Source organism: Astyanax mexicanus, chromosome 5, assembly GCF_023375975.1.
Source record: "Astyanax mexicanus isolate ESR-SI-001 chromosome 5, AstMex3_surface, whole genome shotgun sequence".
NCBI lineage: Eukaryota > Metazoa > Chordata > Actinopteri > Characiformes > Acestrorhamphidae > Astyanax > Astyanax mexicanus.
Window position 1 is genome coordinate 42,333,265 of NC_064412.1, and position 24,407 is coordinate 42,357,671.

The window sequence follows — 24,407 nt, forward strand, 5'->3', positions numbered from 1 at the left end:
GCGTGTCTTATTCGCTTCATTCTCTTGGATTAGGCCCGTACTCCTGTTTTTTTTTTTTTTTTTTTAAGAAAATAGTCAAAAAGTATAAACAAAAGCATTTTCCTAATGGTGTCCGTTATCACCCGACCAAAAAACACTTCCAACCTCGTAAGTGGGAATTTCCGAGGAGGACTTGAAGGCTGCATAAAACGCAGTAAATGCTGCTACCTACTCCGCCCAATCAGAGAGGGTTCAGATTATCTGTACTGCCGTTAGCTTTAGCAATATTGACCAATGAAATAGAGGCTAGATTACTAAACTTCCACTCAGATATGACCGGGTGCCCTCCCACCAACTAAATCCAGAATATAGTTATCATTTCATTATTCAGAGAAATTAAAAATACTGAAATAACTGAGTTAACATCAAAATTTCTAAAGTTAGTGTGGCATCAAGTCATTTCAGACCGGGTCCATAAAGTCAAAATCCATCCCACGGATTTGCACCAACTGCCTGGGCGGCTCTGTGTGTAGCTCAGCTGCAGCAGAGCCGCACAGACAGTTGGTACAAATCCGTGGGATGGATTTTGACTTTATGGACCCGGTCTGAAATGACTTGATGCCACACTAACTTTTGAGATCTGAGTTACCCACCTCTATAACACATGGAAACAGGGTGGCACAACTCGATAGAACACCGCGCTGACTGATAACCGCCTCGGCCAATACCATTAACGCTGCCTTTAACGCAGAGTTTAAAAGTTTGATTCATTTAGCAAACTGATTCTTTTAGAGATTCGATTCATGAATGAATCGATCGTCCAATCTCAACGGATCATTAATTGAGTCTTTCCTAAGTCACAAACCACCACTACAGTTTACAAAACACGTTAAAAATTTAAATTAAAGTATTTATTTAATATGTAGTGTGGAATTGTGCGGTTTGGGACGCAGCTCTTTACGCAAGAGGGATTCGGTTTAGTGAATCAATGAATGAATCTGTTGTCAGCTGCTTGTATTCACTGGTGGAAGAAACACAGAGCAGAGCTTTAAACCGGGTCTTACAGGTGGTAATATGCGGTAAAACAGACCTGAACAGAAATATTATTACTATCATAAATGTATTTGAATCTCAGCGTCTTCATTGGGTGGATGTTTCAAAAATAGCATTTCCAAAAGACTCATTTGTTTTAAAGTCGCTGATACGCACAGAGTTTTATCCCAAATAGGCCCCTTTGTGGGTCTATTACTGTAATATACACTGCTATTGTGAGTGTAACTCAACTAAAAACGCGGAGCTGGGAATCAGATATTTCTAGTTCAGTTCATAAAGCTAAACTGCAGTCGGGCCTATGAACCGCCAGGGGGCGCCGCTTCCCTGAGAGTGTTTCTGAACCCAGGTCCCTGAGGCCCACTGTCCTACACCTGTACTGCTTTACCTGGGTCAACATTTATATAACGTGGCTTCTGAGTCGCATCATAGTCGTTTAAATTTTATACAAACACTGTTTGACATGTTTTTCAAGATTTATTCTGAATGAACACATTATTACTCATAGAGGAATGTTCATCTTTACTTTAAAGAAATATATCTACATTTTCTATTTTTCTTCATTTAATAATTATTTTATAAAAAATAATTAATTTACCGTATGTTTCACAATATAAGGCGCACTTAAAATCCTTTAATTTTCTCAAAAATTGTCAGTGCGCCTTTTAATCTGGTTTGTCTTGTGTATGAATTCTACCAGTCAGGTTGTAAGGAGCAGTAAAGCCACTCCACTGAAGTGCAGCGTACTCCCGCAGCCAGGCTCTTTCGTCCTTCAAAAGTGAGTATTATCGGCTGTAGTCTGCTGCTAACCCCGGCTAGCACTGCTGGAGCAGCATTAGCATTGGCCACTAACTGTGCTAAGCGCTAGCTTTTTTCCGTTCAGAGGTGAGTAAATTGGACTGTAGTCTGTATGTTTGGCATGTTAAAACAAGCTACATGGGACAAACAGCTAGATAATATTGCATAAATTTACATAAAAATTACGTAAACTAACATAAATGGAAGTGCTTTACTCACCCAAATAAACAGTTTTCAGGAGAGAAATCTGTGTAGATTAACATCCAATGCTGGTTTGACTTGTCTGACTCGTCTAAAATGTTTTAAGAATTACAGTTTTGTTTACTTAGCCTAGCCACCCAGTGTTGAGACCTGCTAGTCAAGTCAAGTCAAGAGGCTTAAATTGTCATTACATCTGGGTACAGGTACACAGTGTATTAGTGTATTGAAATTAGAGAGAAAATTAAAAGGAAAACATGGCGATATCCTTGTTCCTTACTAGTGTTGCATAATTTGCATTATAACCAGCTGTGTCTTATTTATGAAAACAGCCGTTTTTGATAGCGAGCCATATAGTAAGAAAAATACGGTAGCTGTTTATCCCAAACTGTTTAAACTGTGTCCACAAATACCTTGCTCACCCTGTCATCTTGGTGAAACCTCACCCATTTAGGAACGTAACCTTTGACATCAATGACATCACAATCTTCACAATGTTATATTTTCACAGGACTGATGACACTTGCTGTATGTACAGCAACTAATAATATTAATTTCACTAAATATTTCCCATATATTTTCTCCATATTTAGCTGAGATCAAGCTTAAGCTGTTCACCCTAAAAATATCACGGTAATTAAAATAATTAATGAACAATTCAACAAAATATGATTTCTGTGTAATCTGGAGTCTTATATATATATATATTCTGAAATAATCAAAAGAATGCAAACTCCTTTTTGTAATTGTTTTCAATTCTGATCATGACCCAGCTAAGACCTAATAATTTGCCTTGTATATTCTTTAAGAGACACGGGAATTTACCAGTTAAAATGTAAATGAATTAGAAATAAACATTCCCAATTTCTCACAGTGTAGAAAACATTACTGAAACTTTCACTTTTTGACTGGTCAGACACAGCCTAATACCATGATTTTCTCAGGTCTGGCCTGACACTGTGTCATCCTCAGAAATAGCTTATCCAGCACTGTCATGATCTGAGCTCCTGCAGCCCTAATAGATCCTGCAGTTTTACACAGCGGATCAGGGTCATCAGCAGCTGATCCCTCTCTCGGAGAGAGGGAGAGAGAGGAGGAGGGAGTGGTAGAGAGAGAGAGAGGAGGAGGGAGTGGTAGATAGAGAGAGGGAGAAAGAGAGAGACAGAGAGAGAGAGAGAGAGAGAGAGAGAGAGAAAATAAGAGTCAGTAGGTTACCTTTAGATAAGACCTGTTACACATTTTAAAGCTTTACCAGATTACACTGGAAGTAGCGTCTTGGAGTGTTCAGCTCTCACAGGACAGCACTGAGTACTAAAGACACCAAGTGGCAGACTCAGACAAAATAATAAAAATCGCACATAAGAGGGTTTTTTCGATATGGACAGAAAAGTTGATGTGAATTAACGCTGTTTGATATCCTGATATTGATGTGATAAATTAAGATACTAAATTAGTTTAATTTTCTCTGAGGTTTTTCCACCACTTGGCTTGGATGCACTTATTTTTCACAGGATAAGAAGTAATTTGGCATGTGTTTTCACAGTGGACCTCTATCTCACTTTACTTCACACTACCACATTCTGCTTCACTGTATCCTCAATGTGCCTCACTGTCACCTCACTCTACCTTACCCTACCTTACTCTGCCTCACTTTATCTTCCTCTGCTTTGCTCTGCCTCATTCTACCTCACTCTTTCACACTGTGCCTCACTCTCAGCTCCCTCTACCGTACCTTACCTTGCTCTGCCTCACTCTACCTCTCTCTGCTTTGCTCTGTCTCAGTCTTCTTTGCTCTAACAAACCCTTACCTCTATCTGACTCACTCTAATTTTCTCTGCATCAATCTACTGCTCTACCTTACCCTGTCTCTCTCTACCCACTCTACCTCCCTCTACGCTGCTCTGCCTCATTCTACCATGCTCCACCAGACTTTACCTCTTTCTGCCTCACTCTACCTACCCTACCTAGCTCTACCTTACTCTACTTTACTGTACCTAATTATAGTCTTAGTCTGCTTTGCTCTGCCTCATTCAACCTCTCTCACTCTCACACTGAGACTCATCTTTACCTCCCTGTGCACATGCAAGATGGGTTCACAATCTGAACGACTGACTCTTTGATCTTTGTTGTATGGGCAAGATGGGCTTACTATGTGTAATGTAAAAATGTATTGAATAAATTAATCAATTGAATTTTTAATCTGTTTAAAATAATAACATATTGTATGAACTGCAGGTCCAGAGTTACACCCATTTCACTAAAGTTTATGAAATGAATATTAATATACAGCATCTTCTGTTTAAAACTAATGCTGCAGTCTTTTACATTGAGCATAAAACATACTAAAAAGGAGGCAATAGTAAATGTAAAGCAAAGATATTCATATGATTACTTGATTAGTGTTTATAATATTGGTTTATATGTATAATTTACTGTATTGACATATAATTCTTTCAGTCATGGTTATAATGATAAATTAGATTACACTGTAATTTTATGTGTAAACAGCAGTAACAGTGTTTGTATATTAGGGGTGTAACGGTGCATGTACATGGGGTGACGTGTCTCTCTCTCTCTCTCTCTTGCATGCTCCCCCCCCCCCCCCCCCATCTGTGTCCCCAATATGTTTAGGAAAAATATTTGTAGTTTAATCAGTTAAAGTAATGCTGTTGTTTTTGTTCTTAATAAAGCACCACAATTATGCTCAATGTTCTTGTTCCAACAAGATCCAAAAGGTGGAGGCTCTCATGATGACAGTAGGAGAGAACCCTGGTTTAAAGCATTTAATAAAAGTGCTGGAGCCCAATTCCCAAAAAACAAAGCATGATTATAATGAAGATTAATTGTTATCATGAAGTTAATAAAGGTAAGGCTATACAGAATGCCCAGCCTCTTTAATTGTCCACCAGCCTTACCGAAACATATAAAACTGTGGGTTTTATACCGACATGTGAACTGAATCGTGAATTTTCTGTACCGTTACACCCCTACTGTCTATTGTAAATGCTCAGATACACTGAATGTATATCCAAGTAAAAATACAGGCTAGTTTAATTTTTTTTTTACATGGACCTTCATTTAAATAAATACTTTTTTATGTTTTGGCATCCTCATTATGTTATTAACATGCCCTTTACTCTAGTTTAACTGTGTTAGTTTCTAGTTATTTACTAGTTTTAATATACAAATGTTATATTCAAGTTGTATTAAGGGATGATAATAAATGTAATTTTCACTGTAGTTCTTGCTATTTTGTCAGGGTATTTCAATGTTAATACTTTTTACTTTCACATAGGGATATTTTTGCTTTCAAACATGCATTCCCTTGCTTACTAATAATGTGTCCGTACCAAGAAAGAATAGAGGTGGAGGGGATGGAGGCGTGGAAATGAAGTACTTTGTAATTACTGTAAAATTTTAAATGCAGTAGTTGAGTGATTTGTTTTGGGACTGTAACTTGGGTCAAAACTAATTAAGAAAACTGCTAGAACTAATTTTGCATCCTGTAAAGAAGTTAGTTGCCATAAAGACAAGAAAAAAATAATTCTGGCTTATCTGTGGATGCCTTTTAAATGTTTAACACGTATGTAAAAATGATGTCTTTTGGAGGGGTCTTTGCTCAGTGGGGCAGAAAGGCACTCATTAGGACACATTATCAACATTTCTTTGTCTAGAGGACCGAGTTTTTAAAATCATTTTCAGTCTTTTCTAACTCTTCTTGAGTGTGCTTGGCCTTATTTGTAACAGATTTTCCATTTGCTTGTATAAAACATAACTCATTTATTATTTATCCAAAACAAAATGTTTGTATGCATCCACCTTCACCACTGTGTATTAACACTGCACCAAGATATGAGTACAGCACACATTTACACATTACTGCAGTTTATATCAGTCTGAATCAAGCTTTACCCAATAAACATACACGTTATTAATATTCTAAAAATAAAAAGACTGGAGTCAAGCAGAAATGAGTTTATTGTACTCAGAACAGATTATAAAGCATAGTAGTGGAGGTAGGGACACCCAGATTATCCATAAAGCTCAGCTACATGGGTCTCATCCTGTTTACTGCTAAAAGCAGTTCAGTTTCCCTTACAGTAAACCAGACCAGTATGATTACAAGGAAAGACTAAACATCGGAAACTAGAATTTGATCGTTTTTGGACTGTATAACAAAGGCCTTGATCACAAACCAGCAGTGGGGCTACGTTTAGAAAGCAGCTTGATATGCTTGATCAGATTTGTGTATTTAAAAAATCTGCAAGCTTGGGATTGTTTGACAAATCACAAATACTTGCAGAATTGGCAAAACAGTTCCAAAATTCAACATATTCAAACATGGTATAGAAAGCATGTTAACCAGGGTGGGTTACCACACACTATACCGGTGACATTATTAATGAGGAGACCACCCACTGGTTGAAATATGGAAGGTTCTTATAGTGCTCAATGCAGAGTCCCACCCATCAAGAAAAAAGAGCCAATTAACTTGCGATTCTTAAAATATATATTGGCGTAATTCAAAAAAATTAATTTTACCAATGATTTTTTGTGAGATGACAAAGTTTGCTATACATTTTAAAATAGCTTTCAGATTTAAAAATAATTTGATAATTGTTCAGATCGATTAATTATATTAATAATATATTAATATATTAATAATATATTATAATTTTTATTTAAATAAATTGTATTTATATATACTTATGGATTTCTTTTTGTATCAGCTATTTTTTCAACAGCTAATTTCTGCAAAAATCTGTTAAAATTCTAATTAGTGAATTACGCCATTAAATATTTCTAATTAGTCAAAAGTCAGGCTTGTGTTCATACCATAAGCACAGTAGCCAGAACAAGCCAAATATATATATATATATATCACAAATACCAGTAAGCAGTATTAAGCCAAACATTATAAACTGTTTAGGTGTTTTATTCTAATCAGATTTTATCAGATCTCTCACCACTCAAACAGATGTCTGGTCTCGCCTGACTGGAAATAACTGCCCAGCAGCATATAAGGGCTTTGATTGTGGAGTATACAATTCTAACAATGAAGTCATGAACTGTTTTGCCTATCAAACCAACTGAAACTGAAATGTAAATTTCCAATGTTCATATTTCATCATCAACATTTCAACAGATATGTTGTGGGAAATAAACAAACAAAAACCTCTGACTTCCTGTCTAGACACAGCTCAACTTCCCACTGTGTCCCTAATCATCACTGTGTACAATGCGCCTATATTAGAGTGATGAAAATCTGGTATACAAGCTTATACAATGACAGAAAATCAAATGCAGACTTTGCAAAAATATAGTCATATAATATACATAGTTTTTATCTTTTAAAATCCCCCCCCCTTAACCCGTTTCCATTCATATCAGTCTTCAAAATCATCTTAAATCATAATACAAAAGCGCAAATCTTAAACTCAGCCTGGCCCATAACAAAGCATGTACACTCGCATGGCTGGAATAAAACGCACATCTTTCCAATATTAAAAATTATAGTTATAAAGTTCAGCATTCGATACCATTACATGGTGTATCGGTACATTTCATCAAAGAACTTGAGAAATCTCACGGCAGGACAGAGCAGAAAAGTGGACAGTGGACTCTACACAGAGAAAAAACTGCCACAAAAGCTCAAAAGTCTTTAAAATATACACTTATCTTATATTTATACATAGAAAACAGATGCGTGGTGAAAAAATACTGCAAAATCCCTTTTATAGATTTTTTTTCCATCAATAAAAAACAAAAAACCCTTGAAAAGGTCCATTACTGAGAGAAAGAGAGAGAGTTTATGTGTAGGAGAGAGAATCATTCACAAGTTCAGATCACAGGATGAAGGATGGGGTGAAAACTGCAGAAAAGGGTTTCATATGGAAAAAAAAGGACAGACAATGCAGGTGGTGAATTCTCCCACTGTTTAGGACACAATGGGAGGAGCTTTAGTGAAAAGGAGTCAATCAGTATGCATGTTTCATTGTGTGTGTGTTTTTTATATACAGGTCTTGCTCAGTGGCTGAGGGGAGCAGATAAGTATTTGATTCAGCATTCTGTAGATTTCAATTAAATTACTTAACCTTTGATCAACTTTAAATATTTATTGGTGTAACTGATTTTTTTTTGTGTTTTGACTATATGTGAGGTGGAGAAATTTGCTGTTGAAAAATGTTTCAAAATAATCATCACCATCTGATGCTTTTCTGTTTTGTAAACAAATAGATTTCAAAACACAATGTATGTAGCACAATGTATGAATCACACCATTAAATATTTTAAGCTGATGAAAAGTCGGATTTAAAATATTCAAAATGTAGATTTAAATACTCATGTAAGCTTTTCAGCTCTGTATGGTTCAGGAGTCCCAACAGATTCAGAAGCAGGTCAGAATGCGTAGCTCTCTGGGAAAGGTAATCCCGCCAAGCACTGATCACGGCCGTCTCTGAGGTAGGGGGCGCCACTGGGCTCATCGTAGTGAGACAGGGGCATCGTGTCGTCCTCCGGGACCTGCGGCCCATCAGGGTCGGCCTTTAGATTGGGCCTCTGGTTATCAGGGAAAGCCATGGAGAACAGCGCCTCTGGATCACAGACAAACTTATACACGTAACGCTCACCAGCAACCTGCAGAAAGAGAATGCCATTAATACTGGAAAGCTTTGAAATAATATATGAATTATATATTTAGATCTAAATGTGGCTGACTATGGGATTCTGACTATACACAGTCCAGTTGGAATATTATGAACACCTCTTTGTTCCTACAGTCACAGTATTTCTTTTCAGCTCCACTGATCATATAGGACATGTTGTAGTTCTATAATTACAGACTGTAGTTCTGTATCTGTTTCTCTACATACTTTATTATTATCCTCCTTTCACCCTGTGTTTTAATGCTCAGGACCCCACAGGAGAAAAAATCACCACAGAGCAGATATTGTTTAGGTGGTGGGTCATTCTAAACACTACAGTGACACTGATTAGCATGGTGGTGGTGTTTTAGTGTGTGTTGTTCTGGTACAAGAGGATGAAACACAGCAGTACTGTTGGAGTTTTTAAACACCTCAGCATCACTACTGGACTGAGGTGGAAAAAAGACTGGACTGTGTATAAGCAGTAAATGTTTAATGGACATGAAGGATGCCTGAAGCAAAAGGAGAAGAAATTGGAACGGGAACGTGCCTTTACCTTCTGCATGATGCCCTTCTCATAGTAGTAGCGCAGCGATCGGCTCAGCTTGTCGTAATTCATGGCAGGACGGTTCTTCTGGATACCCCAGCGCCGAGCCACCTGCACACATACAAAACACGTTAAGTGAGTTTTGTGTTTGCAGGAGGGCCTTATGAACTAGCACTCATCCAAGCTTTTAACATTCCTGAGACACCTCTCCACTTTCACAGTCGTTCACCAGTTAACGGACACAACAGCTCATAACACAAATGTAGGTGTGTAGAGTGGCGCGGGTTTGAGTCAAGCAGGAACTTAACTCGTTAACTAGTTTCGGCTGAGGTCGCAGGCTGTTTTGTAATAAAATATGCAACAGACCAACTTGGGGTTACCATTTGAAAAACACTGGCATTTTGAGGCCAACCTCTGCCCCTTAATGACCATTATCCAACATTCTGAAAATTCTGACAACCAAATTCTGCATGCGACAAAGACAATGTTTACCAATGTTGGACCAACCTACAGTTTCTATCTGAGTCTCCTGACCAGAATGAGCCTGTCCTGTGCTGCGCTCACTCTTCCACTTTAACGTGTCACCCAAGCAACTAAAAAAGCCTGCTGTATTTTGTGAAGATATAGATGATAGAAAAAGGTCTGTTGTATATTATTACGGTCTGTCATCACATGAAATGCATCTAAATATCACACAGTTTTATATTCATAAAATGTGATTTGAAGGCTCTTGAATGTAAATGTGTAAGTGCAAATATAAATTAATATTTAATTTCGTACGGCCCAGAGAAGTGTGTGCAGCTGGCACCTGTGGACAATTCTAAACAACCTATTCACACTCTTCTCTGATTACGATTCTTATAGATGCTTAACAGAACTGGCAAAACTCATAAATGTAAGGAAATGAGACGCAAACATGCCAGTTAATCTGAACCAACAGATGGATGTTTACAACGGTAACATATATACAGATCAGACTTTACAGAATCCATGGCACACGTTATGATTGTGCAGGTCGCAATGTAAGTACACGGCCATAGGAAATTAAAATGCAAACAAGTTGATTTGAAAGAATGAAAAGTTCTACATATATGCTTAATGACTGTTCATATATACATTTTAATACCTTTACATTCAAAAGCTGATCTACACATTCAAATCACAGTTTGTGAATACACAATGTTTAGCTTAAATCTAAATGCCATAGCTTTTTCTAAAAATTATATTCAAAGCAATAGAAATATATATATATAGCCTTGCTTACAGTATAACAATATACTGATATGATCTGCATCACGATACAGGGGTTACAATTCAACATATCTCTACAATCGTGGAAACACACAGCCCTATAATGCAAATGCCAAAAAAAAAAAAAATACTGACCTCTTCTGGCTCAATGAGTTTGAACTCAAGACCGCGTCCAGTCCAGGCAATGAAGTGGCTGTTTGAGGGGTCATCCAGCAGAGTGACCAGAAACTGCCAAAGCTGCAGAGAACCACGCCGCTGGTAGGGTGGGCCCTCTCTAAACCCCACCCCTTCCTGCTTCACCTTTGCCTCGCCCCGCTCAGGAACCACACAGGCGTCGTCATAGTAGAGGTGAGTCTCCCCGTCATACATTAACCCTGCATAGAGAGGAAATGATACAGGTTTGGATTAGCCTGAAGGAACAGCTCTCAGGAATAATTAGAACCAACTATTACAGATTGTAAAATGCTTGTTATTGGCAGCTTTTCTATTTCTATTGTTATTTGTGGGATTTTCATGCATTCTTTCTTTTAGAAAGAATGCATGAAGTTCTGTGAGATTTTCAGGGTGTTTTCAAACTCGTAGTTTGTGGTCTGAATCAGTTAATGAGTTTGTGAAGTTGAAGCGTTCCACTTGGTTTGGTTTGAATTCACACATAGAAAAACCCAAGCGGACCTTGTGAATAATTAGGGGTCTGAGTTCTTGCTAAGAGCCTCAAAGTTTTGAGTGCTGATACGTTTGCATTGGTCTATTTTTCTGTTTTACTCTCAAATTGCACAAAACAAAAAAACACACACAGACACAAACTAATCTACTAATCCATTCTACTAACTAAACTTTTGACACTAACAGAAAATTTGCCCAGGGTGCCCAAAATTCTGCATGCCCCTGTACATTCAGTAAGTTGATGTATGAATTTTTACCTTCGCTGTTGGCTCTGTAGAAGTTGGATGACTTTCCAAACGAGGATTGGCAGTTCTTTATCTCTGTGATACAAAAATACAAATGTGAGGTAAATACGTATCTGCCATAATTAAATGATTACAGGTAAAAACTGACTTTGCTTTCAAGTAGAGTTGGGCAATATGTAGATTTTTTTTTTTTGCATTGTGATAAATTTTAAAATCATATCACTTGAAGAAAACAGAGCACATTTCCGTGTAATTAACCCCTTCAGACCCTGTGCTCATTGTGTATTATTATTATGGACATTATGTATTCTAGCACTTAACACAGATTGAGACCTATTGTCCATTAGAATAGACATTATCAGCCAATCAAACCATAGTTTAGCCCTGAGCACTGCACTGGAAAAATAAAAGTCTGCAAACTGATGTAAAGCATTGCAACATTATAAATAATGAGTACATTTTTTAATGAGTAAAAAGTTTATTTTGCTTCATAGATACTTTATGAAATAAAAAAAACTTATATAAAAAGTGATACAGAATAAAAAAAAAAGTATAATTTCACTGCTATGGACATAAAAAGGCAAATAATATATTATTATATATATATATTATTTTCTTTATCAGTTGAAGGTTTATTTTTGAGTGCATTACATACATTATATATTTTGTCTTTACTGGAACATAATTCAGGTCTGAAAGGGTTCAACTTGTTTAACTGAATAAAGAACAGGGCATTCTGATTTTAAAATCACTTTCCTCATCATGAGACAGCAAGTTGGGAAGGGGCTAAATATTCTGTAGTCAGGGAATGCCCATTCCTGCAACATCTAATATATTTTTTAGATATATTTATATTTCTTAAAAAAAAAAAAAAAAAAAAAGCATAGCATTTATCTTACATTAAGTTAAGTACCGGTAGTAAAGGTATCTCTAGGTTTGTCCCTACAAGTGCATTTTATCATTCATTGTATCATATACTGTACATCAAGGTGAATATTGTGTATTGTGAAAATGTGATATTTTTTACCATATCACCCAGGCCTACTATGAAGTTTGCAATAATGCAGTGTTTAGTCCTGCCTGAAACATGGTCTTTTGAAATGTGCTCAGTATTCACAGCCAAGAGTATTTCAGGGCTCATAGGAACTAAGAGGATTTACTGTTACATCACACATCTCGACGTCACAGAGTGCGTGCGAAAGAGCAAGAGCGTAAGAGATATAATGCAAATAAAAGGAGTTTAGAGCAATATGTGCTTTTGACTTAATCATGACTACCCATCACAATTAAAATATATTATCCCATAAACTATTTTCATAACTGTTATTATTCTAATTCTAATATAATTTTATGTCAGTGATTTTTATGCCAAAATCTTAAGAATGTTCATATATATATATATATATATATATATATATATATATATATATATATATATATATATATATATATATATATATATATATATATATATTTATTTATTTATTTATATAAATTAATATAAACATACATAAAATAAATAAAAAAGTAATGCGTTCTTCTCAGTCAAAATTATTGGCAATATCAAAGGTCAGCACAAAGTATTGGGGTTATGTATATAAATATTGTGTGAAAAATCTACAACATAATTATTGTGAAGATTGCACACTTCATATCACGTAGGGACACGCCCACTCACCTGAGTCGAAGCCGAAGTCTCTGGGCTCCTGTTTGATGGACATTTGCTGGAACAGAAGGGTGCGAGATGCTCCCATGCTGGGTACACCCTGCTCAGGGTATCGGGGGTCAACCATTTCCTGTTTGAACCCTCGAGGGGGGACTGGGACGAGGGGCTCGGACATTTGCCGGTGGTAAGGGGGACGGTTATCCCGTGGGAAGGGGTTGAGGGTCTGTGGAGGACAGGGTGTCCCACAGCAGACATCGGCCTGTGGGAAGGGTAGACACGGCTCTGAAAGCTGCCTGTGGAACCTGGAGACAAAGGAATAGGATAGACAGGGTCACCGAATAAGTTCTTTATAAGGAATAATGAATATAATATAAAGAATAATGAAGTATTCATACGTGTGGATATTTGAGCTGTATTTGACTATTGAGTGAGAGGGCTAATATATCTAAACTAAACTACATTTAATTATGAGTTGTAAACTGCGATCAGGGAAAGATATCTGACCACTGAGTGTTAAGTGATGTCCGTGATATTAAGGTCAAAAGGGCTTCAGCACTCTTTTCCATGAGTTAACCCTTGGGATAAAGATAGCTTGAGTTTCCAGGTCAGCGTAGAATCATTAAGAGGTTAATACCCAATGGCACAAGAGCTGATTACAGTGCTGACTAACCGCTCAGGCACAAGACACTGATTACAGCGTGACTTCAGCCGGCTGACATCAGCGAGCACACTACGGGGGTGCAACCTGAGTGTTGGCCTGTGCAAAACCGCTACCACCAATTCATCTGGTCCTATAACCAAATTCAAGGTATCAACTAGGGCTGCACGATATTGGAGAAAAGACACTGCTATATTTTCTTCTGTGATGTATATATTGTGATTTAAATAAATTATGATAAATCTAATAAATTGTCATTTTTATTCAAACAAAATAATCATCAATAAACAATATTTGGGAGATGACAAATTACAAATGGCAGTATATTAGTGTTTTTGGATTTTATGGGTTTTAACCAATCAAGATATAAAATTAAAACACCACAAACATATACATAGGCTTTCTACAGCTCTAGAAAAAATAAGAGACCACTTCAGTTTCTAAATCAGATTCTCTGTTTCTGTTGCTATTTATAGGTATATGATTAAGTAAAATGAACATTGATGTTTTATTCTATAAACTACGGACAACATTTCTCCCAAATTCCAAATAAAAATAAAATTTCATTTAGAGCATTTATTTGCAGAAAATAAAAAATGGCTTAAATAACAAAAGATGCAGAGTTTTCAGACCTAAAATAATGCAAAGAAAACTTGTTCATATTTATAAAGTTTTAAGAGTTCAGAATCAATATTTGGTAGAATAACCCTGGTTTTAATTATAGTTTTCATGCATCTTGACACTGCTTTTGGATAACTTTATGCCACAAAATTCAAGAAGTTCAGCTCTGTTTGATGGCTTGTGATCATCCATCTTCCTCTTAATTATATTACATAGATTTTTGAACTCATTACGCAGGTCTTATTGTACGTCAGTAGTTTCATTAGCACATACTGCATATGCGTTTGTTAGAATTTTGATTTAAATTGTGATTTAAATAAATCATTTTTCATCATTTTTAAGTGTCCTATTATTTTTACCCATAGCTGTATATTGCAATATTCAAAATTACCTGATGTTAAATTTTTCCCAGAAAAAAAAAAAGGATTTAAAAATTGTATGGATGTCAGTATATCAAATTAATACAACAAAAGCAAAATACTTTGAATACGCAATACATTGGTTCATTAATATGTTCTTTTAAAAACTACTGCAACACAGAAATAGAATTGCAATGTGATATTCTGCTCATATGGTGCAAAATATTATAAGCAAACCTGACAGTGAATTTTATTTTTCTATTTCTAATTATATTTTTTTTATTTAATTGAGATATCTTTCTTCAGAAGACATATGTTTTGGTATGGCAAATGTTCATTTACTCACATGGTAAAGTTCTGTTCATATAGTGTAAAATATCAGCTTTGATGGGTTTCATTTATAGGATATGTAGTACAGCATGTTGCATACCTGTGATCTGTACTGTAGGAGGCATCTGCGTTCCTGACAGGTGGGTGGGGCACTGCGAAAGGCGGGCTTTGGCTGTGGACTGGGGTTTGTGTTCTGTGGTGGTTTTGGCTTGGGTTGTGGGCATGTACTGATGCATGTACTAGTGCTGGCAACCCCTGTGTGTGAGAGCTGACTGAGGACTGTGGGACTCTTTTCTGCAGGGGGTGTGGCCCCGTGTTGTGGGAGGAGTCGCAGGGTGAGACAGGGGTGGAGGGTGAGGTCAGTGACTTATTGAACCCAAACGGCTTCCTGTCGTAGGCACTGTGAAAAAAACATGGTGATTAATTTGATTAATACATCAACCTTTATTATGTTTGTACATTATAGCGTGTATTTGGTCTGGTTAGTTTTGTGCTGTTTCACACTGAAGTTGTGTATTGACTGAGCGCACTAAAGAACTTTACTAGATATGGCCTTCATATCTATGTGGGTCACCACTTATACAGATCTCGGCTCACCAAAAGCTACGACTTGTTTTATTTCACAATAACAATTTGGTCAGATAGTCCAATGAACCCTAATACTGGTGTTACTGTAGACGTAGCTTTCCTTATTCAGCTAATCACTTCACTACTGTCTTCTGAAGACAGTAATTAGATCATGTTTAGTGGATTAGGTTAGGCCCGTTACGGGGTGGTAGATCTCCAGGACTCGGGGTTGGTAGCTATTGGATTTGAGGTTTTTGCGTCAGTGAGAAGACAGTGAGATGTACCTGTAGTTGTAAAGGCACTTCTCTCCATAGGGCGAGAGCCTCTGCTCGCGTACACACGGTGAAAACTCTCGACTCGGGCTGCTCTCGCGCTTCACTTTAGTCTGAGGAGGTCCATGGAACATCACTGCAGAGACACAGACAGTAGATATTAGCACAGAAGATTCATACCGGACCACCAATCCAATTTCAGCCTGTCACCTAATTACATTATTATCGTGTAGCTTTCCTCATTCAGCTAATAACAATTAGACAATTAGACAGGGCCCAATAGTGGCGAGCCCAGGTATTCAACCAACATACATCTCATCTCCAGCAATCAGTGGGGGAATGCTAAGCTAAACAACCTTTCAGAGTAGTATCCTTTTATATTCTCACCTGTAGATTCTTTTTGGTGGAATTTCTGATGGTTAACATTATTTTCAGCCAAAAATAGTTATATAATTTAAAAACTGGGGTCTTCATATTTATATATTTATACTATTGTCCCAAAAATAAAAATATGTTATTGTTTTTTTCTTTGTGAGGAGAGTAAAGGACAGTTAGCACATATTAACCAACAAAAAATATGATTTGAGATTTTAAAGACTATATACCAGCAAGATCAAGAAAAAAGGGGTTGTTTAGCCCAGACCTGATGAAAGGGGGGTCTGTGAGACCAATAGGCTTTCTGCCAAAGCTTTAGTACCATGGCAGAATAACACACACACACACACACACTATACAAACATATACATGTGTAAACACCCACTCACACACTCAACATTATATAAAGCCAGCCATACCCATTCACACGCCAAGAAAAAAAAACCTTAACAAGGAAACAGCCACACCAGTGTTCAGCACATAATGAAAGTATAGTGTGTGCGTGTGTGTATCCTGACCCATTAAAATGTCACTGTGCTGAAGGCTGCCGTGATTTACAGCACTGCAGTAGTGTAGTGGGCCCTTACACAACAACCCCTTCCACTCGCACAATATAAACAGCCCAGGCCCAGAACTCAAGAACAGCATGGAATGGAACAGAGGTCCATTCAATGGACATTTTTTTGCTTTGTTGATCTCCCCCCACAAAAGAGCACACAAGAATAGAAAAGAAAAGAAAAAAAAAAAACAAGAAAGAACCTTTTCTAAATAATTTTTAAATAAAACACTATAGTAACAAAATAGTAAAAACAAACAGCACTATTAAGAGCCAACAAATATGAATATTATAAAATATTATATTGTATTGTTTAAAGACACTTTCACAATACACAAAATTAATTGTGTAAGTTTTAACACAAAGGCAAAATGCCCAAATTCATATTTTTGACTTTTAAATCATATAGTTTTCAATATTTATGAAAAAAAAAAAATCTGAAAATCTTAAGATTTATTTTAATACAATTTAAGATTTTTAATGACCTGTAAATATTTTAGTCTGCTCAAAAGATAAATTCATATTCAAATACTTATGTCAGCTTTTAAGCTCCATTCTAAACCCCACCAGAGCAGCCATATTGAACCAATAGCAGTATCAAATGCATGAGCAATGAAATTTTTACTCCACAGACTGTGGTTAATAATTCATGAAACACATGCAAATTAGCCGCCACTGGCAGCCATACAACCAACCCCAATCCCTGCCTGCCCGCAGACTGCAGCATCAGATACTCACAGTTATCAGACTGGAAATCTGGAACAAACTGTTCATCATCAGGAACCTGGGCTGTAGACAGAGGGAGATAAACACGAGTTCAGTCTGGATCTGCAGATCCTTCTTAAAAAGGATAGACTGAATGTAAAAATGGCAAAGAAGTGTCAGTTCAAACACAAAACTAGTCTAAGTATCATGTACACAATCACTAACATTAACAGTGTAAGAACATGAAGGGCCTATGATCATATTATATCACCATAAACAGCTGGATAATGATGGCATGCAAATACACCAATGTTTGAAGGCTTTTGGATAAAAATTGAGTCCAAAAACATTTGCTTATGATTTTAACAAAACCATAAAGTTCATAAAACATACCTATGTTTTGATAATTTTGTATTATTTTGTGTTCATACCTTGAAAAATGTTAGATGGTTTAGGAGTTTCTAAACATGTTTCTAGACACATTTAAAAAGTTTTTCCACATCAGGTTTGTTTGATTGTATGAATACTATTGCATTTATCCAAAATCTGTATACAACCATGTATCACACAATTACGATTATATTATTATGAAAATTATGGGCTGGAGTCAATATTAAAGTAATATCTGTAATATTCTCAGCAATAAATCAAACCTAAAAGACGTTTATGCTGGAGCAGCAAAATGTGAATCTGATAAAATACTCCAATAATTATCCCAATAAACCATTCCTTTTCCATTATAATAGTGTAGTTTGGCTGTCAGGCTAAAGGTTTATTGTAATTATTATTTGGCACACTTATACATTTATTGCAGCATCATACATATGGTGCTGCAATAAATATATTGTGTATTTTATAGCAGCTTTAAATGGCGGCTCAGATTTAAGATACTGGGTAAATATAGACTGTTTATGACCATGTATCATGGCAAATGAAAACTTTAAAAAAAACAGCAAACAACTTGTAATATTTAATAAAGTATTGTAACTAACTTAAGCCCAAAATTGACAGCTCAACAGGAATGTTCATCAGCTCTTCTCCCATTGGCCAGTCCAGACTCTGAGATCAAGTTATTTGGCTACACTTTGTGAAATACCTCGGTTCTATATTCAAACTGACTGATTGTGAGAGATTGTGATTTTGAGATAATTAACTGTGCGCTAGTATACTGTACATGTTCACTAAATATAATATAATATACTATATATGTGAAATCTTTTTGGACGTTTATCAAATACAGGAATTTTACCTTCAGCGATCCAGATTTCCTGCAGCTGACTCAGGTCCTGAAAGAGCTCTGTGGGAATATGTGGAATAATTCAGAATTAAATGCAGGACATTTTACAGTTCTCTCTGAAATATACCTTTTGGTAACAGTCAGATTGATAATGTTGCTGCAATTCTTTACCCTCAGTGTCCTGGGCGAGCTCAGTATCCACGAACTTCCTCTTCCGGTCAGTCTGTGGTCTGCACGGCGGCTCCTCAGCATGACATTTCTACAAGTTCAGATAGTTTAGATGAAGTATGATTAGTAACTATATGCCTGTTAAACCTGGATAACTGAATATATATACATATGAAAATAGAGGGGAAAAAATACTTTCAGTGTGTTCATCTGAACAAGTATTCAGTATATTTCAGTATTTGCAGTCTATACAGAAATGTAGCTTTAGCATTTGTTTGTTTCCAAACGTATGGCTGCCTTTTACTGTATAAACTTCACTCAACAAGCACTACCGAGGTACATTTTGTTGATTTGTCTGCTGAAAAATAAAAAATATTCAATAAATTTTTTCTTTGAAAAGCAAGACAAATGCATTTAGGCTACTTGATTTTTACATTGATAAAAATGTGGCAAATTGAATTTAAACCTGAAAAAAGGTGTTCTGTGTTGTATATTTGACCTTCAGCCATTATTCAACCTTATTCTGTTTGGTATTCAGAGAAAATCATTTATGTGCTCTTTAGTAATTTTAAAACTTAAACTTAGTCAAGCTTAGACTAGCTTTTACTATTCAAAATATAACAGTGGAAGGGACCAATAGGAATTACCCAAAAACAACACGCCATTAAAGTTAAAATTCTACAATTTTTAAAATGCAACCGTACTTATTATATGTTTACAGAAATAATTGTGATGACCAATATTATTGTAATTTGAATTTTTGTAACTAGTATAATGGTAACATAGTAGTATTATAAAGCAATTAAACCATTAAAAAAGAAAACAATGAACTTTAAAATAAAAAAATAATCACATTAAAATATACTATAAAACAACACAGCAGCTCATTCACATTAGTGGGCTTTTCTTTACGTAATGATTATTGCAAAAAAAAGATTGAAGTTATGCCCATATTTTGTATGTTAAGTATGTATGAAAGATAGAGCATAAATACATAAGCTATGACACTTACGCTGGGTGGCACCATGAAAGGGACCTGCTGGTCATAAAAGCCGTCCATGCCGCGGGTTCTGCAGCGTGGCCCGAGGCCTGGTCCGGGTCAGTGACAGAAGGAGGGATGGGGGGATGGGTTCCTCTCTTTACACGAGAGCGTTCCTCTCGCCTGCCGGGACCTGATGAGGGAAGAGCCAGAAAAGGTGTCACTTGGAGAAAGCTGAGTATTCTGCCAGAGGTTTAGGCAGCTGCCAGAAAACGTCACCCAAACTGACGGACCAGGACCAACTGTCCCTTTGATGTGTGGCACCTTCAACCAGCTTGTTTATTTGTGAAGCAGCACTAGGGCTCGTTCAGACTGCAGGCAAATCTGATTTATTTCTCAGATGTGATATAATTGCGTATGGGAAAGTATTAGTATTTATTTATAACACAAAGACAGAATATTGTATAATTAGCTAAATATTAGCTTAAAATATAAATATTCCTTAAATACACAGTTAGATATTTTAAGAATAAACATAAGAAAATTGGTGTTGTGCCACTGTCAAAATGACATTCTTTCTCAGAAATGTAAAAAACAGATATTAATAGATTTAATGCATGCAAATAAACTGCAAATATTTGCAGGTAATAGTTTAAAAAATTGTAACAATATCATCACGTATGATACACTATAGCTCATCCCCTAGTCATACTATTATTAATAAATCTTGCTACAATCTAGATATTCCAAAAACAGATATTTTTTTGAAAAATATGCTGCTTAAAAATAGGGACACACTCGCCTTGGTCACATCAACACACCACACAAACCATTTAAGCCTCACGGTACAGATGGGGGCCTTACATAACCACACACATCCACCATCTGTTGCCCAAGGGAGAGAGCTACTCTCACTAAGAGGCACTGGAACAGAGGGAAAAAAGTAGAGTATACAATCAAAAAGGTCAAAACTGGGTTTACTTTATGTAATATTGTGCCACAATGTGCCACATTTGATGGAAGTGGTAGTGAGTATTGGGAGGAGGGGGAGGGGTAATAGCAAGCTTTCAAGCCTAACAGAACAGGGAACAAAGTCCAACAAAATGTGCCTGTCACACGTGTCCATTTCCCCTGATGGACTCAGCTGGCTATTCTGCATTACTTCTTTTGCTAACAAGCCAAAAAACATCTACAGTGGCTCCTGGCCAGTGGTTCAGTAAAATAGGATGTAATTAAACCATAATAATTCCCATATTATTGCTTCCTCTAGATCAGCACTTCCCAACAGGATGTGAACACGCTGCACAAGTAACAATGTACCCATAATAAAAGTCTCCTGGTTTGTGTATAGAGTAGCTAATAAACAAAATAAAAGTTGGCACAGTGTTATGGAATGCCCCCTGTATTTCATGCCCATGTAGCCCAACTGGAAACCATAAAGTTTTGTCTATTGGGATCCATAATGGCCTAGATGGGACCCATGTGAGACTAAGATGGACGGTAATGATCAGGCCACCAGAATTCCGCTTGATTTAGGGGATTGAGACACCTTTCTAGTGAGAATGTGTGAAATTATATAAAGCATATGGAAGAGTACTTTTAATATAGGTTAATTCTTTATTTGAGTATATTGTTTTGTTCTTTTATAAAATACTGTCAAATGTAGAGAACAAATACATGACACAAACCTATCAGACCAACTCTGATTTTAGAATGAATATATTGGACACTGCAGAGATGGACATGCCAGGGCACTGATACCATTAATTGCAATAATATTGTATCCCTTCCTGACTCAGGAATACTACTGCTTTTCATTTAAAAAAAAAAATCTCAGGGACTGCTGCTTTAATGGGACAGAGGCAAACTGCTGCACCATTGGAAGTGGAAAGGGCAAATCTAAGCTATGAGCATCAGACATCAGCTTCTCTTATAGCAAACCCCCTAAACAAAACAGGATAGTAAAAATAAAATCCCATGAAAGACACAAGACTCACAGAGTCAGTTCAAGAAGTCCACCCCTTCCTCCCAATAAAGTAGCCGATTATAAAAAAGCTGACATTATTATGTAAAGCTAACAAGTGGAATCCAGAAAGTTTTATTCATGGGTTCCAAGTTGGCCCCACATATCACATATGGTGCCCATCAGGGACAGTGATGGGGCCAGTAGGTGTTAAACATGGGCTCATCTAGGTTGTCCACTACACATGAGGCCTAGATGGATCCAGTATGAGATTTAGAAGGGCTATAACAATTGTTGGGTCCCAGAATAAAAAAATCTATCCATCTCACAAGAGCATGTTAGCTGGATCCTAGGCCTGTTGCGAATAACTCTAAGAAATAATTGTGATAAGCAATATAATTGTCATTATATTGCCATTGATTTGATTTTTTAATAACATATTAGCATGATAATACAATTGCATATTTTTGCATGTTTTAAAGAGTAATATTATAATTATTTTACATTTGAATTGTAATAAAAATATAATTTATAAGTCAAAATTTTGTGCATTCACATTAAAGTTCTCTTCTCGCTAAGAAAAAAATAATAACCTAATTACTGTGTACAAATCTATTGCACATATACAAGTCTATAATGTAGTAATTGTGACAGGTCTATACCTTACATAAACAAAATTAAATAAAACAAAACCAGTGTTTTACAGTTTACATACAGACTACTTAACATTTAGGAGCCTTTCTTGATAAGTAAATTAATTGACGTTATGCCAATATATTGTACGATAAGTCGACAATGTAATTATTTTGACAGGCCTACTGGATTCTGCTTTTTGATTGACTTTTTCCGTTCCACTTTAAGGTAAAGTAGTGTAGTTGCTGCAGCACTTAAGGTGGAACATGCAATAATAATGCAAATAACATCAAATGTGAGCTTTTATTATAACACTGAACATGACCCAAAAGTTTTGTCTATGGGTTCCATGTTGACCCCACCTATGAATGCATGAGTAGACTGCATCAGGGCCAGTGATGCAACCAGTAGGAGTTAAACATGGGCCCACATGGGGCCTGTGTGTGCCCATGTCTACCTGAAACCCAACTAGTCCACGTGTGAGCATGTTGTTTGGGATCTGCACCTAGATTGGGTTTTTATTCCAGCTTCACCTTGAAGCTACTGCTGCATGATTTAAGGTGGAACGGATAATTTAAAAAAAGCTTATTTTATAACCCCAATTCAGGTCGCAAATGTTTTGTCCATGGCTTTTATGCCGACCTCATATAAATATATATGGATGTCCATCGGGGTCAGTGATGGCACCAGGAGGGGCAACACATGTGGCATATATGGACTCATGCCCACTTGAAAATCACCTAGCTACCCCACGAGAGCCCCTCAAGAGCATGGTGACTGGAATTTGCTTTTTGTTCGAGTTTCGTGATTTCATCTTAAGGAAAAGCAGCAGTTGCCAGAATGTAACTTTAAGGTGGAACGGGCAATTCCAAGTAAATAACATGTACAGCTGCAGCTTCTCTTATAACCTCCTTAATAAAACGAAATGTATTTTAAAAGATCACACGAAAGGGTTAACCCCACAACCACACAAGACTCACAAGAGTGAGTTCAAGAAGTTCAATCCCTTCCCCCTCCCTCTCACCCCTCCACCTCACCCCTCCACCTCCTCTCCACCCCTCCTCCTCCCGGCCTCCTGTTTTTCTCAATGAAGTGAAACTTGATCCCTCGCGAGGGGGAAAAAACAGGAGAGAAAAAAAAACACTCAAACGCGCCATTCATAAATCTCACCACACTCACACACAGCACCAGCTTAACCAGCCACCAACACCCCCTCTACCACCCCCACAAACCCACAGGGGGGACTGAAGTTTTTTAAAGCTTTAGTTTAAACCATGAGTTTTACCTCAGAGCAAAACGATAAATAAAGTTTTAAAACATTCCCAGCTGAAGGAAAATACAGAAAAATGGCGTTTGCTACTTCCACTGAACACCAGATAATGCACTTACTATCTGCGATAATACCCCGTGCAGCTGCTTCGGCTTTAACTTCAGACAAATTAATTTAAAAATCAGTCAGAAAAAAAAACTCGTGCAAGAACTCTAACCTACGCAGCTACGCACAAACACCGCAAAACGAACCGCACGCGCTGAACACGATACTCACCCGTCCGCGCTTTAAATCTCTCAGCAGAAAGGGTAAAACCGGTGAAATAAAGTCCAGAGCTGATTAAATCCCGCAGTAAAGCGCTACCCGTAACCCCGCTCCGCTTTGCCGAACAGCTCAGCGACTCTCTGGGCTTTTTCTCAATGGACTCGCCCGCTTCTCCCAAGGCGGGCGCTCAGTGCCACAGCGAGCGCTGATTGGCTAATATCGCTCGTCACTCAAACCATCCTCCAATCAGAGGGTGTTTGCGACTTCGGTATGTCTTAAGCCGTCGGCAGCCAATCACAGCCGGAGTTTTGTGCTGTTTTTATGAATGGCTGGGTTTCATTCAACAACCAGATGTTTCTCCACTGTGTTTAAAGGGACAGACACACTTAAATTCCATTCCTGAAATGAA

At 37.0% G+C, this 24,407-nt stretch overlaps 1 protein-coding gene across 2 annotated transcripts; it reads right to left on the reverse strand.

The window, feature by feature from the left end:
- Nucleotides 1–5,985: 5,985 nt before the first annotated feature.
- Nucleotides 5,986–24,147, reverse strand: etv5b (ETS variant transcription factor 5b). Of its 2 annotated transcripts, none has more exons than XM_007234558.4 (12): nucleotides 24,011–24,147; nucleotides 19,902–20,061; nucleotides 18,893–18,980; nucleotides 18,734–18,781; nucleotides 17,518–17,568; nucleotides 15,861–15,984; nucleotides 15,110–15,409; nucleotides 13,054–13,343; nucleotides 11,388–11,450; nucleotides 10,603–10,841; nucleotides 9,226–9,327; nucleotides 5,986–8,661 (listed from the first exon to the last, which is right to left on the reverse strand). In XM_007234558.4, exons 2-12 carry the CDS (start codon nucleotides 19,947–19,949, stop codon nucleotides 8,425–8,427), a joined length of 1,590 nt encoding a protein of 529 aa, XP_007234620.2. In that variant the 5' UTR covers nucleotides 19,950–20,061; nucleotides 24,011–24,147; the 3' UTR covers nucleotides 5,986–8,424. The 2 variants fall into 2 exon arrangements, with proteins under 2 accessions (XP_007234620.2, XP_007234619.2); XM_007234557.4 differs by having other exon boundaries at nucleotides 9,220–9,327.
- Nucleotides 24,148–24,407: the final 260 nt, after the last annotated feature.

Coding starts and splice junctions, on each gene's coding strand:
- etv5b (XM_007234557.4), bottom strand. CDS start 19,949: ATGGACGGCTTTTATGACCAGCAGGTCCCTTTCATGGTGCCACCCAGC. Junction 17,569..18,733: donor GGAAATCTGGATCGCTGAAG/GTAAAATTCCTG, acceptor CTCTGTCTACAG/CCCAGGTTCCTGATGATGAA. Junction 9,328..10,602: donor AACTCATTGAGCCAGAAGAG/GTCAGTATTTTT, acceptor GTATGTGTGCAG/GTGGCTCGGCGCTGGGGTAT.